Genomic DNA, 17,144 nt, shown 5'->3' with positions numbered 1-17,144 from the left:
CATCCACTCATCATATATGCTTGCGGGTTTGTGTGCACACTAGATAATGTAAAGTTGATTACAGTATGTCTGAATCATTTTACAGTCATCTTGCTCATTCTGGAGTAGGAATGCTAAATAAAACCCCTCTGGAGTTTTGGCTGTAAAACAATACTATTCCTATAATGGAAGCTGTCTGATGTATATTTACAGAACATGAGAAAAAGCAGACCCATTCTCACAGATGTTTACAACATATACTTACAATACCAAACATGCATTGACACAGACACCATAATGACACACTGAGACATTCCTCCTATTGTGGAGAGCTGCCTTCACTCTTACTATCCACCCACTCACCCTCCAACTCCGTAAAATAGGTTCAATTTTGGCAAGTCATTTATTGCAAATGGCAACAATGTTGGTAGCCTTGTGGGTATTTATTATTGTTGGCCATATTTAGCTTAACACAGATTTACATTTTGTTACATTTTATTACATCTCTGTAAATTTCAGCACATATGTTGTCACATGCGTTTTGTTAACTTTGTTTTTTATTTGCTGCAATGGAAACTGTAAGCTTAAAAGTTTACAAGCAACTTGTTGACTGCTTTCTGGCTGTATGAGATTGGAACGTGTACAGTTGGGAGGTCAAAGGAAGGGAGCTTAAGAAGCATAAAGTAGCATATATGGTCTTGGAAATTGGAAATATTGTATAAAAGGTTTTATTATGCAGTAGCCACTAGGCTAATGCATTTCAGTTTTCTTATATTAGCCTACTAAGCTACCCTATTTTTTTTCATTTTTTTTGTTCACATATAAACTTATTTAGGGTATTTAACAGCACAGCACAGTAGTTTACACAGTATTAAAAGTAGTTAATATGAATATTTCCCTTACATTGACATGCCTTTAACAGTTGTCTCTATTTCAACTAGATCAAAGGAGATGTTGTACATTACCTATAGGGGCTCTAGCTGACTAATTATTTGCAACTAAACAGCAGCACCTTGTGGCTGCAAGTAAAAGTGCACCATACAGCTGCAGAGAGCAACATTACTCAAATTCCAGGGAGGGCAAAGAAATGAAAAACACCATAATTTAGGAAAAGTGGAAAAACAAGAAAAGGTTCATAATTACGTCTTCATCCTACTAAAACACATTCTTACATTTCAAATGAAAAGACACCGACAGCACTTAGCTTGATGTCTTTTAATTACAGTGAGTTGCATAGCTTCACAGTAGCATCTTCAGTTGACATGGTCAATTAAGTTGACCATGTTTGCAATAATCACATTATAGTTGAATTGTAACAGCTTGGCAGAGTGACCTTTGAACGATAAACTGCTACTAAAAGAGTAAGACAACAAGCAGGTTATAGAAGTAGCAGTGGCTCAAACTCTCCCAGAAAGCACCTGGGTTAACAACCACAGTAGACCGAATCTTCACTTGCGTTTAACTAACCCTTGGCAATAAAAAAAAAAAGAGATAAAAATAGACAATAAAACTTTTAAAATAGTAGGACAAACCTTAAAACCGTAAAAAAACCTAAAACCTTAAATAGTTGAATATCTGTAAAGATACAAATGCATATGAAGCTATAAAACTGTATACAATGTGATCCTGGTCACAAAACTGATCTGAGAAAAAAAAACTAAAATTTAGGATGCAAAAACAAGATGTATTTTTAAAGTAGCAGTATTTCAAAGTATCACAGCATTGACACCCAAGATTTGAGCTAGTGAAAACAAAGACAACTATTTATATAATCTACACAAGCTGGTCCTTTGGCCTTCCCATCCTCCATTCTCATTAGTCTTCAGTCCTATTTTACTGACACCTGAATTCATTCTAAATAGATATTTTGAGCACACTCTTAAAGCTAACAGGAATTTAAAGAGAAAACGTTAAATAAAAATTGCATTATACAGTAATTTAAGATATATTCACTTTAAGGCACATCTCAGAATTCGTCACTTTGACATGACTGCATTGACAGTGTGAGTCTAACTAAACTTACAGACGTGTAACATTTTAATAGAAAAGCCTGCACATCACATTTGATCCATGCATCTGATACACTGGATTCCAGGACTTGAAACATCTAGATGACTAATAAAAAATAAATACAAATAGGTTCGCAAATTAAATAAACTTGTTTGTGTGAACATGTCGATGATAAAGCTAAAATACCCTCAAATTCATTGGTGTCACTCGCATCCTGCTGAACATTGTGAAAGAAAAACAAATAAGGACATTAAGATGGAACACCTTGTGAATTGCAATGACTTAAAATTAAGCACATAAAGTCCTCACTGTTGTCCCCTAACCCCTTTTATGTCACTTAGCTGAAGTAAAACTTCCTACACTGCAAAGAGATTGTGGTGGTTTCATGCCATCTTACTAACCTTTAACATATAAACCTTACTTCTTGAGAAAGAAAAAAAAACAGCCGAGTACAGATCCAAACATGGTGTCAAAACAAAACTGTGCAGTGCCTTACACTGTTTAGTTTGTGTCGACGCCTCAAGAAGATCCTTTAATACCCCTAACATAACAGTCAGCCTGATGTTTTCCTTAGTTGTGAAGAGCACATTCTTTTAAAGATGATTAATCCTGGACGAGATGAGAAAAGAGAGGGAGGAAAAAAAAGATTAGTTTTTTTTTTAATCCTTTCATCAGAGTACATCAGGCATCATTAGCTACGTAAGCACTGTTGAGTCAAAGTGAGGCCAGGCTTGCCTGTGGTGAACCACAGACAGATGACTGGAGGTGCCAGAGAAACTGTTTGAGAACAGTCATGAGGAAAACTACTTGTCACTAGTTGATGACACTTTTGGGAGTGAATCGTGCTGGCCCACAATTTAAATGTGACATTTTGATTAGTTTGGTTTAAATAAAAGATAATTACTACTTGAGTGTTTCTCCATACATGTCCATCATCATCATCATCATCATAATAGGGGAATGTTACAGACAATTTCACAGTTTTTAAAGCATTTGTAATGTCAGGCTATACCTGTTGTAGCCTACAGGACCACAACAGTAGGCGATGATGTTTTCCAATAGTGATGATTTGATTGCTCCCATGTTACACAAGGCACACATTGTCATTCTGAGACTTGTTTCATAAATGTTTGCTTTGACGTGTAATAATGTCATACTCACTCCTCCACAGCTGGCGTTTTCACTTCCCCGGCCATCAATTGGCTGCTGGGTAGAGGACTCTGCAGTCTGCGGTTCTCTTTCTCTGTTAATACTTGGCTTCCCAACACCTTCCTCTGTTTTATAAACAAAAAGTCATTACTGGGAGATGTTTCAAGCATAGGGCTGTATTAAATATACTGTAGATTTTTCATTGTAAAGAAACTTTTTTTTTATGTTTTTCCTCAAAATGCACGTGTGTATGAGACATTAAAAACATGTTGAATGCATTTCCTTTATCATATTATACTTTCAAACTCACATTGCTTACATGCACTTGCAGTCTTATTGTTCTAAGAAAAACATTCATTTTTGTTTAACTGGCTTTGTCAGTGTAAGGTAAACACTTTCTCAAAAATCTAAACAAAATTAAGGCTGAAAAGTGAAGGCTATCGCTGTACACAGGACCACTGTCAACAAACCTTGATAATACCACCTAAAGAGCGTGAACGCCAATGTTTCCTGCTGAATGGTGTCCGAGAGTCAGCCGAAGGTGTCAGCAGAGGCTGCTTATCGAACTACACACACAAATACAACACATTTAGGTGCAGGGTTGCAAATAGTTTATCTGCATGTTCTTTCCCCTCGTGATGGGTATGTTGACCTACTGTACCTGTCTGATGAGCTTCTTCTTTTTGGCAGACTCGGGCATGTTGTTGACCTGCTGGTACAGCTCTCTGAGGGCAGATTCAGTGTAACTCTCAGATGACATGGTAGTGGAGGTGCTGCTGCCCTCACCTCTGATTGTTCTTATGGAAGGAGAGGGGGAGGCAGCTGTTACTGCAGACATGGGCCCATCTTTAGTCCCAGAACAGAGCGTCAAGTCATCCTAGAAAAGTCGAACATGATATGTGACCAGATATTTTAAATGCTGCTACTTCACAGCAACCACAAACTCTTTTCAAGTGACGTGACCACAAGAAAATGTGTACAGTTGAGTGACACACTGCACAAACATGTGAACAACAAACAAATAGCTTTAAGAGCTGAGTACTGACACAGCATTCAGAAGTTTTATTTTAACGTCCTTTGAAAATCATCAAAATCATCAAATCAAATTTCCCAGTAGCAGATCAGAGTCTCTCGAGGTTCTGTATTTAGACATGAAGTACCTAAAATTAACCAAATACAGAAGTTACTGGATTCAAAAGTTAGCACAGGAAACAAAATGCACCGGGAGCTTTGAAAATAACGTTATAGATAAAGGTAATTCAGTGCTAAGACTCTGTCTTTTTATGAAGATGAACTTAGAAATAGAAGAAAAGACAAAAGGACAAAAACTAACCTTTGATTGAAGAGTTTTTGATCCTGTGAAGTATATGCGGGTATATTCTTTGATGTATGTAGGTGCCTTCAATGAAAGTAAACATGAAAATAAAATCCTCTGATGAAAGATCCTTAAGAATTAATTTAATGTACCATAGATTAATGATTGGTATTTAAGAATGATCTCACTTCCCCATAAACAAGGGTGTATTAAAGCTGCCAATGTTCCACTTGGAAGAATATATTGTGTGTGCAATATAGCAGGCAAACAATGTGAATGAGGAAATATAAGCAAGTCATTGAGATCTAAAAGGCTGCTGATTATGGGACACTTTGATAAACAAATAGCCTTTATTGATATTTCTTTCACATGTAAACTACATCTTTCTCTTTAAACCGGTTTGCCTTTCTTGTAAACCTGGCAAAAACACCACTTAAAATGAATGGTTCATTCGAAGCAACACAAAGGGGATGTACTATCTAGTATCTATTCAAATGACATCTAATTAGAAAGCCCTGCCTGTGCTTTGTTTTGATGCGAAAGAAAATATTAGCACAGAATACAGGCACCAGTTAAAAATCACACCTCATGTTGCTGTTCCTATCACAGAGTAAAGCAACAGGAAAGCATGTTGCATGTAGTGTTTTTTACACAGTTCTTAAGTAAGACAAACTACAGTTACAGAACAAGAGGTCATCGGAAAAACAGCTTAAAAAAAAAAAGCTGCTTACCTTGAACAGCTTTTGTGAGTGCCTGATGAGGAATGCTATGCCCTTATTCAGTTGTTCGATGTTTCCCTGCAGATCACTTGCCATCACCTTCAACATAAAAACACAATGCCAAACAAATTCAAGAAAAGAGTTTAGGTTTACTTGATCGCAAAAATAGTGGGGATAGTTGGAACATACATGGTGAGTAGAGCTAAATGAACCTAAGGTCCTTACATTTTTGGGCCAGATGATGTGTGGAGCAAACATTGTGGCTAGATTGATAGCAGACATCTTGTTTATGTGCTGCTTTCGAGCAGTGTGGTACAGCAGGTCCAGCAGCAGCTTCAACATGCTGCGGTTGGCTGGTGGGAGCAGCATGAAAAGCAGCTGAAATGCCTCAATCTGGCGTTCCTTGTCAGGCACATTCGTCTTGTCCCCGTTATCGTCAAAGCAAGTCAGCACTGGACACAGCACATAAGACAAGTATTACAAAAGAACAACTTTATTTTCTTGACTTAACATTGATCTGGATATTATGTTATCTTGAGTAGTGAAAAGGATTTGTGTATGAGTCTACCCACACCTCCAATCTTCAGGTGAGCATGATAGTGTCTATGTGTCAGTAGAGGCTCTGGCAGCTCTCCCAGGTAGGCTTTGAGCAATGTGGCTGCATCATTGGGGTGGAAGTCGCCTGTCTCTAGATCTAGCTCTGCCCCAGAATTCAGCATCTCCCTCAGGGCTGCCTGTCTCAGGCTGTGGCCTGGCACACGGAACAGCCCCTCCACATGAAGGTCTAAAGATGTGGGAGAGAAAGATGGTGAAAGACGGCCAAAGAGGAGGGGAAAAAAAGAAATGTGGTGTGTAGGCGGGTAGACACAGAGTGAATGAGACATAGGTAGACAAAGACAGAAGTAAAGAGAGGCCAAGTGAATGAAATGGAAGGAGAGAGACAGCCAGAGCAAAGTGCTTTCAGATAAATTATTGACCCAAGCATTTGCACCCAGTGTCCACTTTCAGTGAATGACATCATCGCTTTCTAGAAATAAACCATGACCTCATGCTAATTCACTGCTCTTCAACTACTGTAGTTCAACAAAGTAGTAAGAGTTAGGATGCAGCCTTGATGCTTAACAAATCAAATCCTTGTAAAAGTCTAGGATACAGGCTGATCAAGCAATTTGACTAAGAACACCAAGAGATTATAAATAAAGTAATTATCAATGGTATACGTCTGACAGGAATACTGTCACGGTTACAGATTTGTCTCCTCCCGGGTCACACATGCAAAATACAGTGGGGAGAACAAGTATTTGATACACTGCCAATTTTGCAGGTTTTCCCCACTTACAACACATGTAGAAGTGCGTAATTTTTATAATAGGTACTCTTCAACTGTGAGTAACGGAATCTAAAACAAAAATCCAGAAAATCACATTGTATGATTTTTAAGTAATTAATTTGCATTTTATTGCATGACATAAGTATTTGATACATCAGAAAAGCAGAACTTAATATTTGGTACAGAAACCTTTGTTTGCAGTTACAGAGATCATACGTTTCCTGTAGTTCTTGACCAGGTTTGCACACACTGCAGCAGGGATTTTGGCCCACTCCTCCATACAGATCTTCTCCAGATCCTTCAGGTTTCGGGGCTGTCGCTGGGCAATACGGACCTTCAGCTCCCTCCAAAGATTTTCTATTGGGTTCAGGTCTGGAGACTGGCTAGGCCACTCCAGGACCTTGAGATGCTTCTTACGGAGCCACTCCTTAGTTGCCCTGGTTGTGTGCTTCGGGTCGTTGTCATGCTGGAAGACCCAGCCTCGACCCATCTTCAATGCTCTAACTGAGGGAAGGAGGTCGTTGGCCAAGATCTCACGATACATGGCCCCATCCATCCTCCCCTCAATACGGTGCAGTCATCCTGTCCCCTTTGCAGAAAAGCATCCCCAAAGACTGATGTTTCCACCTCCATGCTTCACAGTTGGGAAGGTGTTCTTGGGGTTGTACTCATCCTTCTTCCTCCTCCAAACACAACGAGTGGAGTTTAGACCAAAAAGCTCTATTTTTGTCTCATCAGACCATGACCTTCTCCCATTCCTCCTCTGGATCATCCAGATGGTCATTGGCAAACTTCAGACGGACCTGGAGATGCGCTGGCTTGAGCAGGGGGACCTTGCGTGCACTGCAGGATTTTAATCCATGACGGCGTAATGTGTTACTAATGGTTTTCTTTGAGACTGTGGTCCCAGCTCTCTTCAGGTCATTGACCAGGTTCTGCCGTGTAGTTCGGGCCTGATCCCTCCCCTTCCTCATGATCATTGTTGCCCCACGAGGTGAGATCTTGCATGGAGCCCGAGGGAGACTGACCGTCATCTTGAACTTCTTCCATTTTCTAATAATTGCGCCAACAGTTGTTGCCTTCTCACCAAGCTGCTTGCCTATTGTCTGGTAGCCCATCCCAGCCCTGTGCAGGTCTACAATTGTATCCCTGATGTCCTTACACAGCTCTCTGGTCTTGGCCATTGTGGAGAGGTTGGAGTCTGTTTGATTGAGTGTGTGGACAGGTGTCTTTCATACAGGTAACAAGTTCAAACAGGTGCAGTTAATACAGGTAATGAGTGGAGAACAGGAGGGCTTCTTAAAGAAAAACTAACAGGTCTGTGAGAGGCGGAATTCTTACTGGTTGGTAGGTGATCAAATACTTATGTCATGCAATAAAATGCAAATTAATTATTTAAAAATCATACAATGTGATTTTCTGGGTTTTTGTTTTAGATTCCGTCTCTCACAGTTGAAGTGTACCTATGATAAAAATTACAGACCTCTACATGCTTTGTAAGTAGAAAAACCTGCAAAATCGGCAGTGTATCAAATACTTGTTCTCCCCACTGTAAATGTAGTCATGATATCCCGAACTGCTTTGAATGAAAGTGTCCTCCACATGACAGAAGTAATGCATATATATGAAGTGATACTCACTTTTACTCAAGTATTCAATGAGCTGATAGATCTGTGCTATTCCTTCTTCAGTTAACGGTGCACCAAAAACCACTCCTTTGTCTGAAAGGTATCAAATAGCACAGTAAGACTTATTGTACCCTTTGTGTATGCAATTGCATTTATTCCATTCCATCACTTATTAGATCCATTGTATTTCCATCCATCACATGGACAACAGTAGAAAGCCACATTACCTAAAAACAAGACAACCATAAAGGATTTATGTGGAGACAGAAACTAACCATTACTTTAATTATCCATTAGTCTGGATCAAGTACATTTCCAGGATAATTGCAGGACATCCCGCGGGTGGCTCACACACCGGATTAGGGCTGGGCAATATATCGATATTATATTGACATATAAGGCTAGATATCGTCTTAAATTTTGGATATCCTAATATCGTGATATGATACGTGTTGTCTTTTCCTGGTTTTAAAGGCTGCATTACAGTAAAGTGATGTCATTTTCTGAACTTACCAGACTGTTCTAGCTGCTCTATTATTTGCCTTTACCCAGTTATTATAACAACATTACAGATGATTACTCATCAAAAATATCATTGCGCAAATATCGCTGCAATATCGCCATCGATGTATTTGGTCAAAAATATTGTAATATTATATTTTGTCCATATCGCCCACCCCTACACCGGATGTCCCTCACCTTCTGCTCTCCGTGTGTTGCTGTTCTCAAATTCCGTTTGTTTTAGGAAACAACAACTGAACAAACTAACCACTGAAAATGGCAAGTTATGAAGAAAATTTGGATCGTTCAATAAGGCAGGCTTGTTTGGTTCATTTGGGGAATGATTCAGTTTACCGGTAATTTGGTAGCCTACACCTAGAATACAACAGTCCTGAAATAAAACATACATATACAGATCATATCGTACACATATATATACTTTGCTTTATATTTAATAGATTGATTCATTCATTAATTGAATCATTAATCATTTAAGCCATCATGGAGATACATGCATTGCAAGACTGCCAAAGTTTTAATTAATGAGCTTAATGAGGTACTGTATGAGGTCTCTGGATAGTAGTAGTGCTTTTCTAAGCTATTTGCCCTTCCTAATACAATGGCATAACACAGTTAAATAACTTGACACATACTATATTAGTCTTAACAGCGTTTCAAAGACTGTGAGCACACTAATGGCTCTGTTGGACACATGTCTTCTGACTACACCTTGGATATATATATATATATATATATATATATATATACATACATATTTCCTGAAGCTGCACTTTCAATTTTGCCTTTTTAAAGCTAATGTAGTTGCACTTACTACTTGTTGTCTGGAGTTTGCACCTTCAGAGTTAAAAGCACTTCATTGGATGTCGCTTTGGATAAAAGCGTCAGCTAAATGACATGTAATGTAATGTTGGCCTAACCTTTCCGTTTCAGGAAGTTGAAGGAGCGTAGAAAGCCAGTGGCAGAGGGCACCTTAGCCTCAGACTCTCCGGTGAGCTGTGCAAACTCGTCCCCTGGAAGGTCTATCAGTCGAGTGATATTGCTCAGTACCAAATCCGCGAAGGCCTGTGGGTGCTCATGTCTCAGCCTCTCAACAAAGAAGTCTGGGTTAAAAATTACAGTTTGGCTTGTGTTTGGCTTTTCCTGGCTGGTAAACACACTGCATTTTGTCCCACTGTTAAAGAGAAACACAGAGGCTGGGTTAGTGTTCATTTTTAGGCTCAGTTGAATAGTAAAGCTTCTGGCTGGTAGCGTCCCCTAAGATTTAGCAATTAAAACAGAAAGGGGCGATATCTAACTTAAATTGGCGGACTAACATTTGCTAATATTGGCATAACAAGTTGTTGCTAGGTTGGCTAACGCTAACAAGTCTAAGATACTAACGTTAAGTTACTCTACTGAGTATGTTAGTTCACAACAGAGATATTGCATTAGCACTAATCATTTCAGAAAGCCACACTTTATAAAGTAGTTTTGTTTAAAGATAATTTTACGACATATTGAACGAAAGGTTTGTACCTTCTGCTCAGTTTGTGATTGTTCTGGGCATCATTTTCAGCCGCCATCTTCGTTTTGAATCTTCCGCTGTTTCATCTCTAGTCCCGCCCATGGCGTTGTGATTGGCTGAAATATATGTACGTCAAGACGTCAAGTATGCAGATACCTGTAACGTTACCAATATTTTTGTGTAAATTTCTGTATATATATATATATATATATATATATATATATATATATATATATATATGTGTGTGTGTGTGTGTACTAAAAATGGGAAATGTGTCAAGATTCACTGCCATCGTTGAAACATGTACATTTTGCAGTAGTGAACCTGACACATTTGTTTTATAGTTGTTCACATTCTATTCAATTTTGGAAGGAAATATATGGAAGGAAATGGAAATATATATTTTATGGAAGTTGGACACTGTTCATTTTCATAAAATGTATCTTAAATATGTTATTGTTTATTTTGAAAGCAATGCTAATTCATTGTATTTCATGATTTTATTTCAATGCAGTCCCTGGAACATGTTAATAATAAGAAGTACATCATTAGGCAGCCTATAAAGACTCTATGGAACAATAGAAAATATGGTTATTCAGCCTAACTATTTCTGATCTGGATCTCAAAAATTCAAACAAACATCAGGGTGAAGTCAAATTCTTGGTAATCTCCAAGAGGCACATACACAACTTTAAACTCTTGGTGCTATTAGGTAGTGATTGTTTGCAATGAAAGAGAAAAAAAACATTCACTGCTTGTTTGTTACCTGTTTCCTTTTATTTAGATATAACTGGCAACATTTTAGCCACACATTGTCCACCTTTACAAAAAACGAGGAAGAAGTCAGATTCTATCTTGTCTGATTATTTCTAATCTAGATTGAAAAATAAATTGGTGTGTCACCTACAGTTATGATGTGAGCAATAATACTTTTGAACAACATATATTTCAATGTCAACATTGTAATACACACCACCACATCTTGTCCAGTAATCTGTTGTAAGTGTTCTTTCAACCTTGATATAAAAAAATTACATTTCTACATTGTCTTCACATCAGTCACATAATGTAAGCTTTAAAGCACCATATATATATATATATATATATATATATATAATATTATTTTATTTTATTTTTCTAGCTAGACAAAAGAGCACCTAAAACGAACAGAAAGGTTACTTGGTATCACAATACAGGTCCATTCCACACATTGTCTATTTTTTTCTTTTAAGAGTATCTCAGAGTGTTGTTAAATGCTAACAGTATACCTACTTTTTCGTAAAGTCCAGTCAGCTGGTAAAGTCAGCTATAAATTATAGAAATAAAATGATCTTTTTATTTTTTACAAACAGCCGAAATGGCAGCAATTTAGACTGATCCTCAACGACCGCCCGAAAGCACGCTAACGTGTCAGACGAGATAGAGAGTGACTGAAGAGAGAGAGCACCCACTGTCGTTAAAACAAAGCAATGAATCAGAGAAATAAAACGTGTTTTCGCCGATTCATCACTAGCAATGCAACTGTAGCAAGCATCGCACTATCACTAACAATATCCACATTCATATTTAGACGAAACAAATGATAGGCTATATTTAGTTACAGAAAAGTTAGAACGGAAGTACAAAGAGGCGTTGTTATGGAGATGATACACCGTCTCGTCTCGTCGTATTGGTGTGAACTGGCAGGTTTTAGAACGCTGCAGACCGGCTCGCAAGTTTCAACTCATCTTGTCGCAAATCTTTGGTCTGAACTGGGCTTTACTGTACAGCAATAAAAGGAAAAGAAAGAAAGCAGATTTGTAGGAAAGTTTGTTTGTATTCCAAAGTGATACATTTGTATCAGCTCATACTGAAAGGGGCTTTAATGGCCATTTCCATTTCACTGATCTGATTTGTTAGGGACTGTATTTCTATTTTTGGCCATGTTCTCTCTATAGCATTTACCATCAACCCTCTCTCTGGCTGATGTGCTTGCTTCTTTACTAGAGCTTCTCTGCTGCAGCCAAGACACGCTTCCATACTTCAAGTAGCAGTGAGGCCTGAGCCTACCCAGGGTTCTCCAGCATGCCCTGCGAAATGTGTGGGAGGAAATGCAGAACAGCAGCGGGTCCAGGGCACCGTTGATATACCACAGTGGAAGCGATAAGTATGATTTCAGGATTGTGTAGACAGAAAGGACAGTGTCGGACCACACAACCACATAGACCTGCATCAGTGACGAGGCAATGTCCGGAAAGTTGCAAACAAAAAAGGCAAACACGACTGCACCTGGAAGACAAAACATAGAATATGTTATTGGCTCAATTGGATAGCTTAAAGGACCTCAAAATGATAATTCAATAAATTTGCATTTACTAGCATACTCTGTCTAACAGACAGATCCTGACACTATATCATGAGGTAACTTCAGGCTGCCATCAAAAACACCTCAAAGGGAGTCCAGCCTCCACTGCTATCTGATTGGCCAGGAAAAGATACTAAAAGCTAGGTTAGGTCTTAAAGGATAAAAAGGATATTCTTAGATTCTTATCTTATCTGGTCAGAAGGCAGTTGAGACAGATGGACAATGAATGATAACTCAGTCAAAACATGTAGTTTTTGTCTGCATCTATGTGTTAACCTAATTTAACTAAAATAAAACGCTGAGCTCAGTGCAATTTATTCATTGTCTTGTTAGCAACAAAGAGCAAAAGTAGTTACCAAGGGTCCAGCATCACCTGTGCACACACAATGCTAATGAAATTCGGTGTCCCCCTTTCTGGAGTGACCGGACAATTAGACCTTTATAAGGTCTTAATCAGACTGAGATAAACTAAAGCGCTTGGGAGATTAACTATTCCACAACCTCAAGACATAAACAAGATTTTTATAATTTTCCATAGCTAACCCATTAGCTTTAAAGCTCTCTTTTCATTTAAAAGTAGCTTTCCATTCTGATGGCACTGGATTTCTCGTCTTCCTTGTGGATCTGGCCGCGTGAGACCCATGTTTCTCCTTTGACGTCCGTTCCGCCTCAGGTAGAGCAGGATGAGCAGATAGAGAGTAGAGATAGTGACCAGCGGGACCTGTAGTTGGAGAGGCATGTTCATTGCCTGTTTTTGATGCAGATACGAAAATACAAGCTCTTGAACAACCCTTATCTTACCACAAAGAAGATCCCCGCTCTCAGTAGTAAAGCTCCTTTGTATATGTATGCAGGATCAGGCTCTGTCATCTCACACATGGTGGAGACTTGGAAGGCGTCTTCTCGTGTAGTGGCCGTGTAATCCAGGATGCAGGCACGAGCCTGGTCATAGACTAGAGCAAAGGGTACTGCCGAGACCAGAGAAATGATCCATACTGAAACAAGGCATGGCAGCCGAGACTTCTGTTGGGAAGGAAGGAGAGAGGATTAAGAAATTCCGCTTGTTAGACCATGTTCAAAAGTTTTATGAAATGTTAAATATGGGCTGCTCTTTTGTGTTGTATTTTCTTTTCTTCCCGACCAGTTGTGTGTCTTTTGCATTTTGTGAAGTTTGCACCTCTGTATGTGGCCAATTTCTATCCTTATTTCTTCACAGGTAAAAGTAACCCATTATGTTATTTGTTATCTGGCCTGGCTCAAATCATGTTGATTCCAAAAAAATAGATTTGCATCTTAAAAATGTAGTTGGATACATGCTTTATTTTCCACTGGTATATATTCTGCAGTTTGCATATGATAATTTGAGTATGAACAAGAAGCATATTTTATATACATTTTTGGAAGGAAAACCCAACATTAACATCATGCCAAATGGTGACAGGTGTGGACAAATGTATTAAACAGTACTAAAAGACATCCCTACGCTTTTTTAATTATATGTTATGGTATATTTCTTGTGCAAGTACTCAACCTTCAGGCTGGAGACAGACCACATGGTGTGGCAAATGGCTGCATAGCGCTCAGTGGTGAAGGTCATGATAACCCAGCTTGTGGTGGCACAGTACACTTGGCGGACCATGAAGTAGACTTTGCATACTGTTTGGCCCAGACGCCATGGGTAGCTCTCCCAGTAGTACCGATACAAAGTTACCGGGATGGTCAACAGCTGCAGAATGTCTAAAATTTAAAGAAAAAGAAAAATGAAGATCATTTAGGAACAGATGGTTCCTTCAAGTAGGCAATACACTGTAACTGTGGTGTTAAAAAGGAAGTGCCGAAGTCCAGGACTGACAATATTAAATTGAAATAATTAGTTGAATTTTTTTTTATTATATGTGTGCTCATTTTTATACATTAATTTGACATGCAATTAAAATATGAATTAAAATTAAAAACAAATTTTCATTTTTTTAGGTTTGAAATGCATGTGAATACATTCCTGCATGCCCAAATTAAACTGAAGAATACATTATTTTCAGTGTACACCAAAGTTTAACCTTGCAATATTTATAATGAAATGGAATGTGAAACATCATAAGCACTTGTCATGATTGGAGCCTGTTGATACAAACTCAGTGAATGTGTTATTTAACATCCACTGTATGATGTCCAATGACAATACACAAGCCTGAAAAAAACAACATCTTGAGTATAAAGTGGCATTAAAATGGCATTTCAATTTGATATGCACATAATTACATTTCAAGCACAACAATAACAATTAAAGCTGTTTTTATTAAATTATAATTTTGGCAAATACAGTTATATGTATACAAATTGAGGTACACTTTTATTGAATGATTTCAATGTCAGTGCTGGTCTTCCATAAGGTGCATGGTAGTAGCATGGCAGTAGCGTATACCTGATATGACCAGGCTGAGAAGGTAGAAACGAATGGCACTGACTCTCATATGAGCATCCATGAGGAGAGTCAGTATGCTCACACCATTGAGTAAGACCTGTAGAGCATTAGGGGACAGCATTTAGTGGTCTAGTGTGTTTTTTTCTGTCAGCATATCATTTTCACTCTATGACTTGTGGCTTAGTGCTGCTGCAGAATTTTACCATCACATATACCACTTGGTGTTGTAATTCAGAAGGTAAAATTGGCTAGTGTGTTAAGTGCGTCTAATAAACTGACTGTTCATACTCCCAACAAGAAGATGATGCTGTAGAAGATGGTCATGGGGACAGCAATTGTCAGCGGCTCCCTTTTGGTGACACTAATGTCGAGCTGTGGCTTCTCACTCGGGCTGACATTACAGTCAAGTGAAATCTGCTCCGAGAAGTTCATGGTGGCAGCTGGCTGAGAACTAGAAGGATGTTAGAGAAACAGTCTATAAATCCCATGACGGAGTTGGGTTATGTGTAATGAAGATAATGGGTTTAATTCTCAAGTTCCTCCTCTATAATTATTATTGATGAAATAGACAATGTTGCCATTACCAAGCATTATGCAGGTCAGACACCATTGTTTTTAAATTAGTCTGCTTTCAAATGAGCACCCACTTTTTTTATGGTGTTGCATAAATTTTGTATGCACAATTCAGTCGCACAATCAGCCAGAAAGGTAAGAGGAGGAGGGGCGCCTGCTGTATACATGCTCTCTCATACATATAGATTTTCATAAGAGAGTGGCCTTTCAATAGCTTTGGGAGGGACAAATCTGCAGCTGTCATTTAAGGGATAGTGTAACAATTCCATGTTTATCTTTTTTTTGTGTACAGATTTTTTTTAAATGTGCACAATTTCCTCTTGCTATTTTAGCGAATGTCTTATATTAAACACAAGGTTAATACAGTACAGTACAGTATATTGCTATACACTACAAATAGTGATTTTCAAAGAGACTGTTAACTTACCTTGAACTTAAGCATTATATAAATTGACAAAAAATACATTTAAGAAAAAGGTCATTGACACTAAGTAAATCCTTCAGTGAATTCAGTCAAATTTGAAGAAGCTTAACATTAGATCAGTGTGCACACAAATAATCAATGCAAATCAGCCATCTTGAATGAACACATTCACCAGTTGCATTTTGAGACCTAAGTATGCCTAGTTAAATCTAGAGGTAAAGTAGATGTGCAGCATGCAAATGTGCATGTAATCTCCTCTAATTATATTCACCTGTCAAACATTTCATTTGAATTAAAAAGGAATTGGACAGGTCCAATTAAAATCTGGCAAGCACAGCCTGTTACGCTGCCAATGTAGCCAGTTACAAAAAAAGATTTTTAGAGCTGTTATTGTACAATTACAAATTACCTGTTTGAAGTTGTATTCAATCAATTATGTGTAGACTTACCTTATTGAGGCAAAAATGCAGGATGAAGCCCAGCAGCTCTTTTCACAAGCAAAAAAACACAGCTGTGGTCATCTCCCTCCTTCCCTCTGTGACGACCCACTCTCTGTAACTCACTCTCTCTCCCTCACTTTCGCCGTTTACCTCTCTCTTAACACTCAGATACAGACGGTCAAAACAATAGCCCATAGAAAATCCTAAAGATGTCAATGCAGCTGCTTCGACATGCAAAAATGAACAATGAAATTACTGAGGAAAACACAGCGACCTGTTCCAGCAGCAGCCTTGTTTCTGCAGAGACGTTTCTTGATATTTCATGCAGATGTTCACCAGTGTACGCATGCACCTGCTCTTCCATTGATAAGTGAGTGAATCAGTAGTGCACCTGACACACTGCTGCCACACACACACACACACACACACACACACACACACACATTATTGTTTTTGTCACTTACAAGGACTTGAAATGTATTCCCTTGAGACTAACCAGAAACCAAGTGTTAATCATAACAACATTAATATTCACCTCGTTGGGACCAGTTTTTTTTGTCCCAAATGGGGGGGAAGTGCCTGTGTAAACAGATGTATGTCCATTGTCCATACAATGTGAGAAATACAAGTAGACACTCAAACACACGTCTGAATTGCAGACATTTGGAATGCCTTATTTGGCCATTATTTAAAAAACAAATTGGACCTATTCCCTCTCTGGCAGAGAGTTAGATGAGACTATAAATACCACTCTCATACTGGTCCGCTAAATATGAACATACAGA

General features: G+C 38.5%; 2 protein-coding genes across 4 annotated transcripts; both read right to left on the bottom strand.

Moving 5' to 3' along the window:
• Positions 1-1,179: 1,179 nt before the first annotated feature.
• Positions 1,180-10,290, bottom strand: LOC116053829 (rho GTPase-activating protein 19-like). The gene is made up of 11 exons (XM_031304980.2): positions 10,168-10,290; positions 9,570-9,823; positions 8,143-8,223; positions 5,747-5,956; positions 5,398-5,624; positions 5,185-5,271; positions 4,472-4,537; positions 3,800-4,015; positions 3,609-3,704; positions 3,151-3,263; positions 1,180-2,598 (listed from the first exon to the last, which is right to left on the bottom strand). Exons 1-11 carry the CDS (start codon positions 10,212-10,214, stop codon positions 2,583-2,585), a joined length of 1,413 nt encoding a protein of 470 aa, XP_031160840.1. The 5' UTR covers positions 10,215-10,290; the 3' UTR covers positions 1,180-2,582.
• Positions 10,291-11,968: 1,678 nt separating this feature from the next.
• On the bottom strand, positions 11,969-16,805 carry LOC116053808 (pyrokinin-1 receptor-like). Of its 3 annotated transcripts, XM_031304954.2 has the most exons (7): positions 16,369-16,805; positions 15,211-15,373; positions 14,923-15,019; positions 14,032-14,237; positions 13,302-13,523; positions 13,044-13,221; positions 12,036-12,424 (listed from the first exon to the last, which is right to left on the bottom strand). In XM_031304954.2, the coding sequence occupies exons 2-7, from the start codon at positions 15,352-15,354 to the stop codon at positions 12,036-12,038; spliced, it is 1,236 nt and encodes a 411-aa protein (XP_031160814.1). In that variant the 5' UTR covers positions 15,355-15,373; positions 16,369-16,805. The 3 variants fall into 3 exon arrangements, with proteins under 3 accessions (XP_031160823.1, XP_031160828.1, XP_031160814.1); XM_031304963.2 differs by lacking the exon at positions 16,369-16,805 and having other exon boundaries at positions 11,969-12,424; positions 15,211-15,354; XM_031304968.2 differs by lacking the exon at positions 16,369-16,805 and having other exon boundaries at positions 11,969-12,424; positions 15,202-15,308.
• Positions 16,806-17,144: the final 339 nt, after the last annotated feature.

Source organism: Sander lucioperca, chromosome 15, assembly GCF_008315115.2.
Source record: "Sander lucioperca isolate FBNREF2018 chromosome 15, SLUC_FBN_1.2, whole genome shotgun sequence".
NCBI classification, from domain to species: domain Eukaryota; kingdom Metazoa; phylum Chordata; class Actinopteri; order Perciformes; family Percidae; genus Sander; species Sander lucioperca.
Note: the sequence above shows the minus strand (reverse complement) of the source record. Positions and strands in the feature narration are given on the sequence as shown.

Excerpts from the sequence above, each read along its gene's own strand:
- LOC116053829 (XM_031304980.2), bottom strand. The coding sequence starts at position 10,214 with ATGGCGGCTGAAAATGATGCCCAGAACAATCACAAACTGAGCAGAAG. Across the intron at positions 5,625-5,746 it reads TGCTCACCTGAAGATTGGAG|TGCTGACTTGCTTTGACGAT; the intron begins GTGTGGGTAGAC and ends TGCTGTGTCCAG. Across the intron at positions 4,016-4,471 it reads CAAAAACTCTTCAATCAAAG|GATGACTTGACGCTCTGTTC; the intron begins GTTAGTTTTTGT and ends CGACTTTTCTAG.
- LOC116053808 (XM_031304954.2), bottom strand. The coding sequence starts at position 15,354 with ATGAACTTCTCGGAGCAGATTTCACTTGACTGTAATGTCAGCCCGAGT. Across the intron at positions 15,020-15,210 it reads GCATCATCTTCTTGTTGGGA|GTCTTACTCAATGGTGTGAG; the intron begins GTATGAACAGTC and ends AATGCTCTACAG. Across the intron at positions 12,425-13,043 it reads GAGAGCTTTAAAGCTAATGG|GTGCAGTCGTGTTTGCCTTT; the intron begins GTTAGCTATGGA and ends TTTGTCTTCCAG.